This window comes from Belonocnema kinseyi, chromosome 4 (assembly GCF_010883055.1).
Source record: "Belonocnema kinseyi isolate 2016_QV_RU_SX_M_011 chromosome 4, B_treatae_v1, whole genome shotgun sequence".
NCBI classification, from domain to species: Eukaryota; Metazoa; Arthropoda; class Insecta; order Hymenoptera; family Cynipidae; genus Belonocnema; species Belonocnema kinseyi.
The window spans coordinates 12,797,134-12,814,448 of NC_046660.1; the positions used below are offsets into that span (position 1 = coordinate 12,797,134).

Consider the following 17,315-nt stretch of genomic DNA (forward strand, 5'->3'; position numbering starts at 1 on the left):
AAAACGCACTTTTCTGAAGGATTAAAAAAACTTGAAAAGCGATTGACCAAGTGTATAGAGCTCCAAGGAGATTATGTTGAAAAGTAAAAAAAAAATTTACCCCAAAAAAATTGTTTTTATACTTCATTCTGAGGACTTATTGAACTACCCTCGTATCACCTCGATCTAAAAAAATCGCTTTTTTTACCCGCCTTACCGATAAGCTTTTTCTCTCTTACAGATACAATTTAGTGTTTCTTGGACTTACTTATCTGATCCCCATGCTGATAATGGCCATATGTTACACGTTAATGGGTCGTAAATTATGGGGCTCAAAATCAATAGGGGAACACACGCAATATCAAAAAGAGTCAATGAAGTCCAAAAGGAAGGTAAAAAGATTGTTATTAAAAATATAAAAGTTTACGAGATAATAACAATTTTCCCTTACTTTCAGGTCGTTAAAATGTTCATTATCGTGGTGACGATATTTGCCGTATGTTGGCTGCCATATCATGGCTTTTTTATTTTCGCCTATCATCATCGTCGTTTTGCAGAAACGAGCTACGCGCAACACGTTTTTCTAGGATTTTATTGGCTTGCAATGTCGAATGCGATGGTGAATCCTTTAATATACTATTGGATGAACACGAGGTAAGTCTTATTTTATTTATTCCAATTAAACAGTAAACGAGGTTGCCACGTAGAATTCTAAAGCTTTTAACACAGAGAAAATTGAAGTTTCCATTCGAACCCATTTTCGGTTTTCAAGGAGCTGCAACAAAATTCGTAATCGCTGATTACGAATTTGAACTCAGATTTTGAAAATTCAAAATGGCGCGTCCAATGTGGCGACTAACGTTTGGCCTATTTTTTTTCTGAAAATTGGTATGCGGGGTTTTTTTTGGGATGACTGATCACGAATTTGAACTCAGATTTAGAAAATTCAAAATGGTAGATCCAATATGGCGACTTAAATTTAGAATATTTTTGAATTTTTTTAAAGAATTGGTATACAGGGGTTTTTTGAACTCGGTAATCACGAATCTGAACTCAGATTTTGAAAATTCAAAATAGCGGATCCAATAAGGCGGGCAAAATTTGAATTTTTTTTTTCAACTGGGTGCTCAGGGTTTTTGGTATCTTTGATCACGAATATGAACTTTGATTTTGAATATTCAAAATGGCGGGACAAAATTCAAAGTATATCTAAATTGGTTTTTGAAAGTTGGCACAGGCAAGGGGTCGCTGATCTTGAATCTGTATTCAAAATGACAAATATTTAGCTTATTGAGGTTTGAAAAAACAAACCTACTCACCTAAAACATGGATTAGTACCAATTTTCAGAATTTTAAAAATCTAAATTCAGATTCATGATCAGTGAGTCCAAATATCCTTGTATTATAATTTTTAAAAAAATCCAGAAAACTTTCTTATTTTGACCGCCATGTTGGATCCGTCATTTTGGATTTTCAAAGTCTGATTTCAGATTCGTGATCCGCGTCCCCGAAAACCTCTGTATATCAATTTTCAGAAAAAAAATCCAAAAATATTCAAAGTTTCGGCCACCATCTTAGATCCACCATTTTAAGTTTCCAAAATCTGACTTCATATTTGTGATCACTGACCCCAAAAACCCCTGTATACCAATTTTTAAATAAAATCCAAAAATATTCCCAATTTCGGCAGCCAAATTGGACCCACCATTTTAAATGTCCAAAATCTGAGTCCAAATTCGTATTCAGCGACTCCAAAAACCCTTAAGCACCCATTTGCATAAGGATATAATGGAAAGTTTTTTCAATAATGAATTTTTTCATCAAGAAAGGATTTTTTTCAACTTTGTTTATAAGTATTAACAAATTATTTAAAAAATTTAGACCCTTCGCAAAAAAATTTCAATTTTCTATCACTCTGCGAGTATGAAATTTAAAAAAATCTGTGTAAAATCCAATAAAAACTAATCTGAAATCGCAAAAACTGATATGAAAAAAGGTGGGAATACGGTATTCCCACCATGTCGCTAAGGGTTAATGAAGATATTTAGAAAACGAATTAATACCGCAATTAAAATAGATATAATGACTTGATAAATATAATTTGTAGGTTATGTAGCAAAGTTGTCAACAAAAAGGCATATTTGCCGTTGGAAAAATTGAATGCAACCCAGTGGGTACAAAGTTTGTCGACGTCTTTACGACATCGTTACGACATCTTTCCGACATCGTTACGACATCTTTACGACAACTTTACGACATCCTATGTCCATGTCGTTTCGGTGTCTTTGCGATATCGTAAAGACATCGTCAGATTATGCGACTTATTTACGATATCGTAAAGACACCTTAACGTTTACACCTTAAAGTTTAAAAGATGAAACTTTAAAGTAAAATATAAAATAAGAATCACTTTTATTTTTTAATAAAAATAAATCTTTGATGCTTTTTTATCCTGTAAACTCATAAATTAGTTATTAGTTGTTATTAGTTGATTACTAAACCCAAGTAACAGAAAGGGAATTGCAAATTAAGAAAAAAATATATGTAATGTCAAAATTATGTGAATGATTTAATGAAAATAATTAATTTAATGCTTTTTCTGCTATTGAATGGTTAATTATCAAAGGCCCACAAAAAAAGTTGTATGCGACAGGCCAAGTCATTAGGCTAGCCTTATGCATTTTGGGCCGCTGAATCAGAATATTGCTTTAGAATTTGTCCTACATAAAGCCTACATGTATCCTATCCTTTAAGTTGGACCAAGATACACACAGTGTACAAAATTTCATCGAGATCGGTTAAGTAGTTTCGGAGTTTAGTAGCGACAAACATCGTGACACGAGATTTTTATATATTATAGATATGTTTTAAGTTTTTATGGAATTATTTTAAAGGATTATTAATACTTAAAATCGTCATCAAAATATAGATTGGAAATTATTTTGATGTTTCAATGTAAATAATTTATTAAAGCTTTTTATATTATGAACAGATTAACTAACTATTGTCTAATTGCTTTTTTTAACTGAATATAAATTGTTTTCAATCAATTCACATACATTTATTATTGTCATTGAGCTTATGTAATTAAATAATGGCTATTATTTCTATCATAAAATTAATTTTTTGTTTCAAATATCTACATTTCAATTATTTTTTCTAATGTTTGTGATGTTGGAAAATGAGTATGTGAATTAATTTTTTAAAATGACTATGTGAATTAATTTTTTAAAATGAAATGTACATACATTTCAATCAAAATAATCCTTGAACGATTTTTATGTTCTTTACTCATTAATAAATTATTAATCAATACGGCTACAATTTATATTTTCAAGAATTAGTAAGCTTGTAATTAATTAAATTTAAACGAAGACAAGTTCAAATTTAAAAATATATAAAGTGAAAATTTTTTAAAGCTTTAAATTATTTCAATTTGTAATGAAAATAATGGTATAATGCTTGTTTTTGTTTTGAGATGATTGAATTTTTATTAAATAATTCTATTTAAAATTTAATTTTATGAAACTGTTTTAAAAGAAATCAAAATATTCAGAATTTAAAGTTTAAAATAAAAGAAAACAACATAAAAATGAAAAGAATTTGATTTTTTTAATAAAAATAAATGATTAAAGCTCTTTAGGTTGTGAACTATTTAATGAATTCTTAGCGGATTAATTTTGAATACAATATTGAATTACATAAAGATTCAATTTAGGATTTTTAAAAATTACGTAACATGAATTCATTATTTACATTCAGATTATATTATTCAATATTAGCTATTATTTTTACAATAAAATTTAATTTTTTATTCAGAATACCTATATTACATTTATATCATTTTTCTAATATTTTCGAAGTGAAATGAGTATTTAAATTCAATTTTAAAAATTATAACTAAATTAGTTCAATTTTTTAAATATTAATTTTAAATGTTTTTAATAAATTAAATATATAGAAATGCCGTTTTAAACTTAAAGAAAATACAATGTGAAACTTATTGGAATGATTAAATGAAAATGATTGTTTAATGCTTTTTATGTTGTGAATTAGTTAAATAACTATTAATTAATTCTATCAAAACTTTTGATTTGTGGAATTAGTTAAAAATGTTATAAAAAACTAAATTTTAAGAAATAAAAGTTTAAATTAAAAAATATATATTTATTAAACATTATTTGGATGCTTCACTGAAAGTTAAAAGCTTCAGTTATTAGCTTCCCATATGATGAAATAATCAATTAATTATTAGCTGAATATTATTTTTCAAAATATTATATTTGATAAACATTAAAATTTCAATAATGCTTTTTGTGTTATGAGCTGATCAATTGCTTATTAGCTGATTTAATTTTTTTTACAATATTAAATAACCTAAAGATTGCATTTTAATTTTTCTCCATTTAGCAACAAAAAATAATTATTTATTTTAAGGCCATGTGATGAATATTGATTTTTTGAAATCCTTATTATGTTGTGGATTGAGTATCTATATTCAATTTTCAAAATTATATGTATATTTTTTTAATTAGTGTAAACGGTTATTAGTAGTTAAAATTTTCCGAAATGAAATTTGGATTAGTAAACAATGTTAACACTACTTCTAGTAAAAAATAATAAAATGTTTTGCAATCTTATTAAATTGAAACATTTTGCTTTCAAATCTTCTAAATTATTTTTATAAATTTTAGGGAATCGTCGTTAATGTTTGAAAACCTTTTTTTAATTTAATCTTGAAGTTCATTTTTCAAGATTTGCCTTGAAATCCTCTAGATACTTCTTTGAATTATTTTGAAATCTTCCGAAATCATTTTTGAAAATCTCTTCAAATGAATTTTTCGAAATAAAAAATTATTTAAATTTTTCCGAGGAACCTGAAAAAATGTCTTACATTTTCGTGAAACTTTACAAAATTCTTTAAGAAAATTTACAAGTTTTCATTGTTTTTGAATCATTCCAAAACTTTTAAAAATCTCTTAAAGTTATTCACATTTTTTTTAAAATATGTAATTTGGAAAAATGCAAGATTTTCCTTTACAATATTTCACAAACTTAAACAAAATTTTAGGAAATAATTCAAAATGTTTTGTGATCTTTTTTTCATCCTTCCTGGGCAAAAATGCAACTGTGGTTCGAAAGTAATCTTATTAGGTTAAGGTTTCAATTGTCATGGCAAATACGTTGTTTTTTTTTTAAATTAATTGAACTGCTTTTAATTTGCAATTGAAATATTTTTGGTTAAAATGTCGACTATTATATTTTTTGAGCAGAATTTAACTTCTTTGGTTAAGCTAATACTTTAATTTTCTAAGAATTTCATGAATTTTTAAAATAAAAAAGACTAATTTCTTACCAAAAAAGATCAATTATTATTAAAAATATAATAGTTGATATTTCAACCAAAAAATGCTTTAATTGTAAATAAAAACAATTGACTTCTTTAAACAAACATTTTCGCAACAAAAAGATGTAACTTCTGCTTCAGCAGGTGAATTTTTAAATAAAAAGGACAAGCTTTAAAAAAAGCGTTGAATGTTTAATCTAAAAGTTACATTTCAATTAAAGGAAGATGAAATTTCTCTAAAATAGAAGAATTAAACCAAAAAAAAAGTTAAGTTTTCATCCAAAGAAGATTCCAGTTCACTTTCTAATACCAAAATAAGAATTGTAGACAATTTGTAACCAAAAAAGGTGTCTTTTCATGAAAATTATTATACTAACCAAGTAATAAAATTTATGAGTAAAAGGATAATCTTCAGAAAAACGTTTTTGCGAAGTTTTAAAATTCTAGTCAGAAAATATTTCATTTTTAAGTTTTTAAGTTGTCCTATTTTCGAAATATTTTTATAATCCTAAATCATTGAAATTCGCGATTCTTATATTTAAAATAAAATAATTGCGCGCTCGATTTTCGACAGAAATTTGTAAACAGGTTTTGTTAAATGTTTTTTTTTCGTTAATTTCGTCGTGTTTCTACACATTTTATTTTTTATTTTATTTTCAATGTTATTTTTCACGAATAAAATAAAATGGACGTGTCCTATCAAATTTCTTCTAAACGAAATTGCACATCTTTTTTAAGATGCAAATTTTTGTTCACTCATCTTTTTTCGAATCCTAAATAGTTAAACCACAAAATGGAAATTTTGATTTTTCATTATTTTTTGTGAAATCCGAATTTAAATTTTCGATTTTTCAAGAAAATCTAAAAATTTGTCATGATAAACTTGTAGGGCTATCAAAAATCAATGTTTTTCTATTCTTGACTTTTTTCATATCGTGCGTTGTTTGGCTTAAAATTTAGATTTTCGGTTGATTTAAACAATTTTGAAAATGCTATAACTCTGAGAATTTTTTTTTTTTAAAGAGTAATTAGAATAAATCAATTTTTCTTTTTAAAACTACAAATATCTGTACATAGAATTTTCAAATTAAGAAAAAATTGGTCTAAAAAATTTTCAAAATGAGTTTGGTTTTTGGCAGAAAATTATCTATTTGTTGCAAGTTAATCTATTTGTTTAAAAGATTCTTGTTTCGGTTAAACATTAAAGTATTCCAGTAAAATATTTATCATTTTAGTTGAAACTTCATATTTAAGGTTGCAAATAAATTTACTTAATTGAAAGTTAAGCTCTGTAGTTCAAAATTATTATATTTTTATTATTCAAAATTCAACTATTTGTTTGAACAATCATTTTTTGAATAAAAATTTAATTATTCAATTTTTGGTGAAAATTTTTTGTTTGTAGAAAATTAATCATTTTCGTTGAAAATGAAACTGTTTGGTTAAAAATTTTTTTATTTTAAAACCGAAGTTTCATATATTGTCACCAAGTAAAAGTTAACAATTATTTAAACTACCTTAATTAACTATTTACCAAAGCACTATTTGGATATTTTTAGAGGTTAAAAACTTCATTTTTTCGATGGAATGAACTGTAAATAACTAACTTTTAAATTGTTAATAAGATTTTGATGACAGTATACCATTTATTTTTGTAGACAATAACTTTTTAAGCAAATTTGTATTCATTTATGTATTTATAAATAACAAACCTCTTTTTTTACGAAATTACCAGCCACGTATTTAGCAATGATTTTTTGCTATGTATCTATAACTTTTGAAAATTCAAAAAGAAATATCGTTTCGACGATATCAGTTAAACAAAAAGTGTTTATGTTAGAATTATTTTGATTTAATAATAATATCCCCACCTGTGAAATACTTGTAAAGTTTTTCTATTATATACCGTGTATAGCTACGTTAAGTGAATTGTCAGAAAAAATAAAAATAGTAAACCGTTATCAAACTATTAAAAAAAGTTAATAAATGTGTTATTAACAGTTGATTACACAAAAAAAATACAGTTTAAATGCGAAAAAATAGCCAAGTAATGCATTTGTTAATTAAGTTTTGTTAAAAAATCATCAAAGGTTATCAATTTATAGCAATAAATCATTGTTAAATAACTGACTGTTAATTCCGTGAAAAAAGCGGTATTTTATTTAGAAACGATAAAATGATAACATTTATTAATTGAATTGTTGTTTATAATAATAAACTGTTTCATGTCTTGAAAATGTTTTAAAAAATTTGAGATTTAGAAGAAAAAAACTTTATTTCTTCCATCAAAAATATCTGATATAGATATTTGTTTATAAAAAGTGCTTATAAGTAACAAAAAAAGAGAAAAAATTCGCAAAGAAGGAGAAAGGGAAACGGTAATTGATTATGTGATAGTGGATAATGTGTTTAGGGAGAAGGTCAAGAAACTAGGGATCACTTTCCCTTAATAGTAACATTAGAGGGAGAAAAAAGTAATAGCAATATGAATAGAAAGGGAGCAAAGGTAAAAAGTGTAGGAAAAGGGGATTGGTCAAGGCAAGGAAAAGAACAGTTTAGAGAAAAGGGCAGATGTATCAAAATCAGAGAGGAAAACGTGGACGAGGAGATGGAAAGAATGGTAGGAGAAATAAAAAGAGGATTAGAGTGCACAAACAAAAATGAAATTAGTAAAGGGAAGAATAGAAGTGGATGGGATGAGGATTGTAAAGAGAAAAAAACGAGGTCACAAAAGAATGAAGAAAGTGAAGATAAAAAAATTAATGGGGAAGAATATAGGAAAAAAAGGAAAGATTAAACTGAGTTGTGTGATCAAAAGAAAGAGGAAGAGAATAGAAGGTTTGAAGAAGAGGCGGAGAAAGCTAGGATGGAAGAAGCGTTATGGACGGTAGTAAATAGAGAAAAAAAAGAAGAAAAAGAGTGAATCGAGATATTGAAATGGTAGAATGGAAAAAATATTTTTTGAATTTGCTAGGAGGAGTAGAGAGGACAGTTAGAAAGCGAGGAAAATATAGTAGAGAAAGAAATGAAGAAGAGGACATAATAAGGAAAGAAGTAGCCAAGGTGGTAGGAATAAGGAAGGATGGAAAGGCAACTGGTATAGATAAGATTCCAAATGAAGTATGGAAATATGGAGGCACGGTACTAGAGGATGGGCATGTGTAATGTGTAATCGAGTATGTAGAGGAGAAAGGTGGCCAGAGTTATTGACGGAAGGAGTAGTGATACCAAGAGTGAAGAAAGGCAAAGGTGAGGAGATAAAAGGGGATGAGGTTAAAGGTAATAGGGGCGTGACGCTGATTCCAGCACCATATAAAATATATGTAACGGTTTCGTTGGAGAGATTGAAGAAAGAAGTTATAGAAAAAAAGATAGACCCACCGTATCAGACATGGTTTAGAAAAGGAATGGGGGTGATGGATAACATATATGTTCTGAACTATCTAGTAAATAAGAGAATTAAAAGGGGAAAAGGGGCAATGATAGCAATGTTCGTGGACCTAAAGACCGAGGACTCATTAGACCAAGGCGAAAAAGAAAAAGTTATGGTAAAAACGGAAATAAGAGAGGGATTAATGAGGAGAGTATCGGAAATTTGTATAAAAATAAAAAGCAGAGTAAAGTTAGGAGAGCAAGTAGGAGATAGTTTCTGGTGGGTGAGAGGAGTGAGGCAAAGATATCCTCTGAATTCACTTTTATTTAATATAATAATATCAGACTTTGAAGAAGAAATAAGGTGAAAAAGTTGGGGAGGAATTAGGAAACAAAACAAAGATAATGAACAAGATAAAAACAAAGATAATGAGGTTTAGAAAAGGAAGGGAAATGAAGAAGGAACGGACGGGCAGATGGAAGGAAATAAAGTTAGTAGAAGTAAAAAAGTTTAAATGTTTGGGATATATCTTGCAAAAAATGGAGATCATTGAGTTCATATAAAAAAGGACAAAAAAAAGCAGGAGGGGTAATGAAACAAATATGGGGAATAGGAAAAAGAAGGTTAAAAAAATTGCAGAAGGAGAATGTGGTTATTTGATGCGCTGGTATGGCCGGGATTTAGTTATGGAGCAGGGATATGGGGGGTGGAAAGAAAGGAAAGATATTACTTGTGGCAGACTGGAGGAAGCCAGGATATAAGGTGTATATAGTAAGGATAAGATTTGAAAAAAATCTGTAAGCGGTTGTAAGGAATGGAAGTCATGTAAACCCTTAAGGGACACAATATGAATAAAGAAGAAGTAAAAAAATATTTATTAAATATAATTAATTTACTAAAAACTCTTTTTGTACATAAATTGTTCCAATTTAATGTGAATCAAGAGAAGAATCGCAGCCAATCTCCAAGAAAACATTTTCATTCACTTACTTCTTTACAACTAATTTAATAAATTTAAAGAATTTTTTTAAAACTTGCATTGCTATTGGACATCTTTTTTGGATAGTTGTTTTCACTTTTCTAGGTATTTTTGATTATATGAAATTATTTTCAAAAAAACAGTATACTTCAAAAGTCACATTTTTTATTAAATTAACAAAAATTTTAAAACCGGCCAAGATAATAATTGTTTTCTGAAAATAAATTTGGCCATGGACGTTTTTTTTGCCCCACTGTGCGCCCGAGGAAGTTTTCTCGAATCTAATAAGGAAACTCTACATGGGAAATATTTATTACAAAAAAGTGAGTTCACTTTCACCTTCATTATTTCAAAAAGAAAATAATTTTCCAGCCAAAAAAAAATTATTTATCTAAACAATAAAGTTTATAACAAAAACAAGCATTTTTCCGTAAATTAGTTGGATTTTTGACCAAAATGTTAATATTCAAGCAAAAACTTAAATTTGTTACCAAATACAAAAAGCTGCAAGCCACAAAAAATTTTTGAACACTAAAGTGGAATTTTCTACCCAAAAATGTGTATTTCAACTTAAAAAGACGAATTTTTAGCATAACATTTTAATTTGAAACAAAATTAGATGATGTTAAAATAAACGTTTTGATTTTTGAACGTAATAATATTATTTTTAAGCAAGCAATTGCAATCAAAGCAAAAATGAAATTTCTACTAAATGAAATGAATTTTCAAACAAATAAAATTTTTGCACTTAAGAAAGATGAATTTCTACCAAATTATTGAATCCAAAGCTCAAGATATGAATTTTCTAGAAAAATGTGAAATTTTGAACCACGTAATGAAATTTCTAACAAAAAGAAAAGAATTTTTACAAAAAAAAAACATGAATTTCCAACCAAACACCTAAATTCTTAGTTAAAAAATTATTCGTTAAATAAAATACGTTAATTTTCAACTAAAGAGGTGAATCTCGGAACAAGAAAAGGTATTTTCATTAAAGTAGTTCAGTTTTCAAAATAGAAGACCTTTGGACAATAAAAGTTCTTATTAAAAACAAAAAATAGTTGAAATTGACAAAAAAGACGGCTTTTCATAAAAAGTGTTAAATTTCAAGAAAAATATTTTGAGAAAATAAATAATAGGTTTTCAATCGAATGCTAACATTTTTAGTTAAAAAGACGTATTTTCAAGAAGAAAGCTAAATTTTCAAACAGATAGTTGAATTTTCAAGTAACGCTAATTGTTTCTCAGAAATTCATAAATAAAGTTTAATTTAGCTCGTGATATTTACAAATAAAAGAATTGAATATTTTGTGGAAATTTGCAATGTGCTCTATATTCTTATATTAAATTAGCAAATTAGGCGAATTTGGAAACAATAAAGGCGACTTTTAAAGAATTATTTTTTATATTTTGCAGTCAAGAAAGAAAAAAGAATAACCAAGTTTTTAAATCTTGAATACGCGCTAATTATTTCTTGTATTTTTGTAGGGACACTGAATAATTAAATAATTTTAGAAAAAAAGATACGAAAAGACGAATTTTGAGCATACGAGTTGAATTTTGATTAGAGAGGATTATTTTTTAACAAAAAAGTTGAATTTTTAACAAATAATTAAATTTTAAACTGAATAATAAGATTTTTGATAAAAAAGAATAATTTTTAACAAAAATCATCAACTATTAACCAAATAGTTGGACATGAATCTTGAACTAAAAAACGCGAATCTTTAATGAACTACTAGAATTTTTTATTAAAAACCTCATATAAAATAGTCAAATTTTCAAAAAAAGAGCTGAACTTTTATCCAGGAGATAAGTTTGTAACCAAATACGTGAATTTTCATTTAAAAAGATACATTTTTGAACAATAATGTAATAGTTAAATATTTTATTTAAAAAATTATTTTTCATGTTAACAATTTTTTAAGATAAAATAGTTTAAGTTTCAATCAAAGAGATGAATTTTTAGGTAAAATGATAAATCATCATTTTAAAAAAATGAATGTTTTAAATAATCTAGTTACACTTTCGACCAAAAAGAATTAACTTTCAAGAAAAATAGTTGAATTTTAAATCCGCAAAGACAAATTTTTAGCAAAGTAGTTATATTATTAGCTGAAGCCAATTAATTGAAAAAGTTAAATTTTTTAATAAAAAAATTAAATTTCGACAACAGAAATGAATCTTCAGCAAAATAGTCGACTCTTCTACCAAAAACGATTCATTTTTAAATATATAGTTGAATTTGCGACCAAAAAAAGTTAAATTTAAAAGCGAATAATAATATATATATATTTTCAGCTAAACATTTGAATTTCCAGTTGAAAAATTAATTTTCATCTGAATTGTTTCATTCTCGAATAAATAATTGAATTTCAAATGAAAAAAAAATTTAATAAAAAATATAAGATTCACATCAAAAATGGGGTATGAAATTTTGCGACGAAAAATATAATTTTAAACCAAATATGATGAATTAAAAAAATTATAATTGTTAAACAAAAAGACTTATCTTTCAACTAAAAAAAGTTGATTTTGTTCACTGAAAAGACACACTATCATTAACATTAACCAAAAAGGTTTTTTTTTTTAAATCAGAAACAGTTGACTTTTACATCAAAGGCAAATTTTTAACAAAATAGTTTAATGCTCAATCAAAACTGATTCATTTTTAACCCAATAGTTGTATTTTGAACTAAAAATTTCAAATTTGGATACAAGAAATAAACTTCCAAACAAAAAAGAAGAATTTTCAAGAAACTGGTAGAATTTCCCAACAAAAAGAATGAAATTTTAACGGAGAAGAATTGAATTTCAAACAAAAAGAGTTAAATTTTAACAAAAAAGAACTAAGTTTCATTCAAAGAGAATTAACCTTCAACAAAAAAGAATCAATACCTTTTAACCGAAAAGAATCAGCTTTAAACCAAAATACTTGAATTTTGTAAATGAAAAGACGAATTAAACAAAAAGTTTAATCTCAACCAAAACCGATTAATTTTTAACAAAATTAATCGAATTTTCAACCGAAAAGTGTTAACATATAACGAAAAAAAAATTTAGTTTCAAGCCAACATATTTCACTTTTAATGAAAAGGGATTAACTTTCAACCAAAAAGAATGAATTTTTAACGAAAAAAAAAATAACATTCAACCAAAAATAATGAATATTTTTCGAAAATAATAAGCTTTAAACCAGAAACAGTAGAAATAAAAAAAGACGAAGTTTTGACAAATTACTTAAATTTTTTATTGAAACCAATTATATTCTACACAAAAATAAAAATGAAATAAATAAATAATTATAAATAGTTAAATTTAAATGAAAACCGAATAATTTTTGTCCATTTATGTAAATTCTTTAACAAAAAATTGGCTTTAAAATTGTTGTATTATAAGGGCGCGCTAATTGTTTCTACTACTTTTAAAAGACATATTGAACCATTAAAAATTAGATAATTTAAAAAACTTGAATTTTTTTCAACCTGTGATCTTCACCTCTTATAGAATTTGTTTTGCGTATTCCCACTTTCTCGTTTTAATGCGGAAAATACTGTTGGTTGGAAAAATGCGGAGAATTTTTACCACTAAGGACACTTCTGGCTTCTTCCACTTGTCGGTTTTCGTAATCTTCGTCACTAAAGATAAAAAGGTTTTTATAGAAGCTTGTCGCAGAATGTGTCATGCAAAGTAAAAAGATGCGGATCAGAAAAAAAGAAGTACCTAATCGATTTTGTGAAAGCAACGAGATTGATAAGGCTTTAAAACGATCTCAAGAAACATGAAGAAAAGTAGTGAAAAAAAGAATAGAAAACAGAAGGAAAAGCGAATTTAAGAAAAATTTAATTTAGGGAATGACTTTATTTGCATGCGACTTTTATGCTAAATATTCTAGGATTTAGACTTTCTCAGAGGTATTAAGATCCTCATTGAAATTTGCCATTGAGATTACGATAGGTTTGTGCCAATAATCAGGCAAGAGAAAAATCCAATAGAAAAACTCATTTCAAGTCAATTGAAATATTTAAAAAGCCATCTTCTAAAGATGTTATAAATTATTATTGATTGAAAAGTTAATTAAAAAAATCATAACGAAATTTAATGTTAAAAAATTAATTTTCGGAGCTGAAATTATAGTTTTCAAGCTGAAAAGATAAATTTTCTGAAAAACGCGAAAATGTAAATTTTTAACAAAAGAGTTTATTGTCGACCAATAGTGGGTATTCAAACAAGAAATTTATTTTCCAAAAATGTAATAGTAGACTTTTCAACGATAAAGATAAACTTTTTACGCGAAAAATTAGTTTTTTACATAAAACAAAATTATTAAGAAAATACATCAATTTTAAATCACAAAGTTAAACTTTCAAACACGAAATATGAATTTTAATCAGAAATATCATAGTTGAGGTTTTAGTAAAAAAAGATTCAACTCATAAATAAAAACAGTTAGATACAATAAAAAACAAAATTTTTTTAGCGAAATCGTTTAATCCTCAACCAAAACAGAATTATTTTCTAGCTAAGAGTAGAATATTAACAAAGAAAAATTTTTCTGCTAAGAAAAAACAAATGATCATTATTTTTTTTTAATTTCAAAGCCTAAGAAATAAATTTTCTACGAAATAATTAAATTTTTAAACCAAAAATATGGATTTTTAAAAGGCAGTTAATCTTTAACGAAAAAGTTAATTTTTAAATAAAATAATTGAGATTCCTAAAAAAATTTGAATTTTAAAGTAAAAATAAGGAATTCCTAACAAAAACAAATAGGATACTTTTTTTTGAAAGCTTTTAAAATTTTGATCAAATAATTAATTTTTCAGTCAAATAGTTTAATTGTAAGTTTAAAAAGTAATTTATAACTAAAAAGGATCATAATTTTGAATAAAAAACGCTTGAATTTAACCAGAAAATACGAACTTTCTACAAAGTACTTGACTATTCAACCAAAATAGGTTGTTTATTAGCCAAGAAGTTTCATTTTAAACCGAAAAAGATCAAATTTCTACCAAAACATACACATTTTTAAACCAAATAGTCCAATTATTAGCAAACTAGTTAAATTTTCTAAAAAAAAAGGATTTTTTCTGTATATTGTTTAATGTTTAGGAAAAAAATTCAATGTTTTACCAAAAAATATGAGTTGGCAACTAAAAAGACGAATTTTTAACACACGAGTTGAATTTTGTAACAAGAAAGAATTTTTGAACAAAAATAAAAGAAAGGTCTTTAAACAAAGTGAATGAACTAAAATAACAAGTATAGCTACTACATTTTCGGCCCAAAAGATAAATTTCTAACCAAGAAGAATAATTTTCAAACCAAAAAAAAATGAATTTTCAACCAGATAAATAAATTTCTATTTAAGTATTTAAATTTTCAAGAAAAAAATACGAAATCTAAAGAAAAAAATCATCTTTGACGTTCATATGGAAAATTTTTTTAATTTTGAATAAAAAACTGTTGCATTATAAAAAAATTAAGAATTTCAAAACAAAAAGATTTTTTTAGTGGAAAAAATATACTTAAATTAACCATGTAGTGGAATTTCCAAGCTAAACAGAAGTTTTAACAAATCTTCTCAACTGAAAAGAATGAACGAGACCATAACATATATTAACATAAATCTCTGTTAAAATTGATTAGAAAGGCTTTGAATTCTGAAAAAGACGGAATTTGAAACAAATAGTTAAATTTTTACTTGCAATCATAAAAAGATAAATTCCTAATGAAGAAAATGGATATTTCACATCTTAAATATTTTTATTTTAAATAAAAAAGTTGAATTCAAATAAAAAAGACGAATTAAATTTCTAAATAAATAATAACATTTTCATCAAAAAATATGAAATCTCAACAACAAATATAATAGTTTAAATGTCAAAAAATGTGTTTTTTTTTTGTTTTTAATTTCAAATACAAGAATAGTTAAATTGATCTAAAAAAAAAAATATTTCCCAAAAAAGTGTTTTACTTTTCAACAAGAAAGAGTTTTCGTCTGAAAAGTAATTTTCAGACAAGAAAAAATTTACTACAAACTTCTTTTCAAGCCGAAAATACAAATTTTGAATAAAAGGAATTACCAAGGTACTTTCTTAATTTCCTAATTCCATAGGGTTAAATATAATTTACGTGAAATTAGCTTGATTAAATTCAATTTGAAACGATTTTAATTTGTGTCATTTCCCTTTGAGAAATGAGCTAGGAGGGGCTGTCTAAATCTAGACACCTGGTTTTTGTGGATTTCTCACGTTCAAGAGACTTGGAAGTAAACAGAAGGAGAAAGTTTAACTGAGTTAGACTCGTAGGATGTTAGCGTTATGGTGTGGACTCGACTGAGCCGAGTGAAAAATTGCGATAAAGAAGGGGGGGTGGGGATGAGGGGGTCCCAACCATCGCCCCCTCTTGTGAGATACAATGCACGATAATGGGCGGCGCAACTTCGTGATTCATAATCTCCCCGAAGAATGATCGAACTGGAAGAAGTTGTGCGTCAACCGTTTGGGCATTATTATCGACAGAGATTTCCAGTCATGGAAATATGCTGCGCGCGGACGCTTGAGATAGACTTGTGTCTGATCATAATGGCGTTGACTACTTTGTAGCCGGAAAGTTGCCGTGAGCGGTTAGTGATACAAACCGCTATGGTCAGACGTAGAATGATTAGCTCAGTAGTCAAGACTGTATCGACAAGTGGCTCTCGCATTCATTGGGGCTAAAGGTCGTTGGTATTACGGATCTAGACTTACAGGCTAATTATAATTCGATATTTTTATTATTCCCTTTAGCAAATGATGCAGAAGCGAAACAAAAATTGACGGGTGACAGTATTTACAACGAAATAGATAAATATTCATCGAATAGTTGAATTTTCAACCAGTAGCATTAATTTTAACAACAACAAAAACAATTAATTTTTTACCCAACAATATAAGCTGTCAACAAAATATTTACTTATATCTATCTGATCAGTATCTGATTATATCTGTCTGATTAATTCTCAATTAAAAATAAAATAATAGACGTCTTACTAAAAAACATAAAATTAAAAAAAAAGGCTGTGAATTTTCAGATTACGATAGGCGTATGCCAATTATCTGGCAAGAATTATTTAGAATTTCCAAACAAAAAATGTTCTTAATTTTAGATAAAAAAATGTTGAATTTAACAATGCAAGAATTTTTCAAAAAGAAATAGTTTTCAATCCAGAAAGAAAATACGTTTTCACTAAATTGTTGAATCTTTAAAAAAAGTTCGTCCCCACCCAAATTTTTGAATTTTCTAGCAAACAATGAATTTTAAACAAAGCAGTTGAGTTTTCAACCACAAGGGATAACTTTTAAACAAAAATGGCGAATTTGTAACAAAATAATTAGTTGACTCTTTTTACCAAAAAAATTAAGTTAACTATTATATACATAAACTTAAAAAGTGATTACCCAAAAAATATGAATTCAAAAAATATAATACTTAATATTTCCAGAAAAAAGGATTGACTTTTAAATAAGGTTCTCGAAAACTAAACTTTTTGCTTCGGAATTCATCTTCTCAAATAAGAATTGTGTTTTGTAGAGAAATATTTTCTCGCGCTAAAAAATTAAACTATTCCATTTTTGATTGTAAATTAATCTTTT

The 17,315-nt window shown here is 26.4% G+C and overlaps 1 protein-coding gene across 1 annotated transcript in view; it reads left to right on the forward strand.

Moving 5' to 3' along the window:
- The window catches only part of LOC117171693 (tachykinin-like peptides receptor 86C), a 391,005-nt gene that overhangs the window by 362,697 nt on the left and 10,993 nt on the right, over nt 1-17,315 (forward strand). Inside the window, exons 5-6 of the mRNA XM_033359224.1 lie at nt 221-371; nt 437-633. Of these exons, the coding sequence (XP_033215115.1) occupies nt 221-371; nt 437-633 (348 nt within the window). The remainder of the gene's footprint in view (nt 1-220; nt 372-436; nt 634-17,315) is intronic.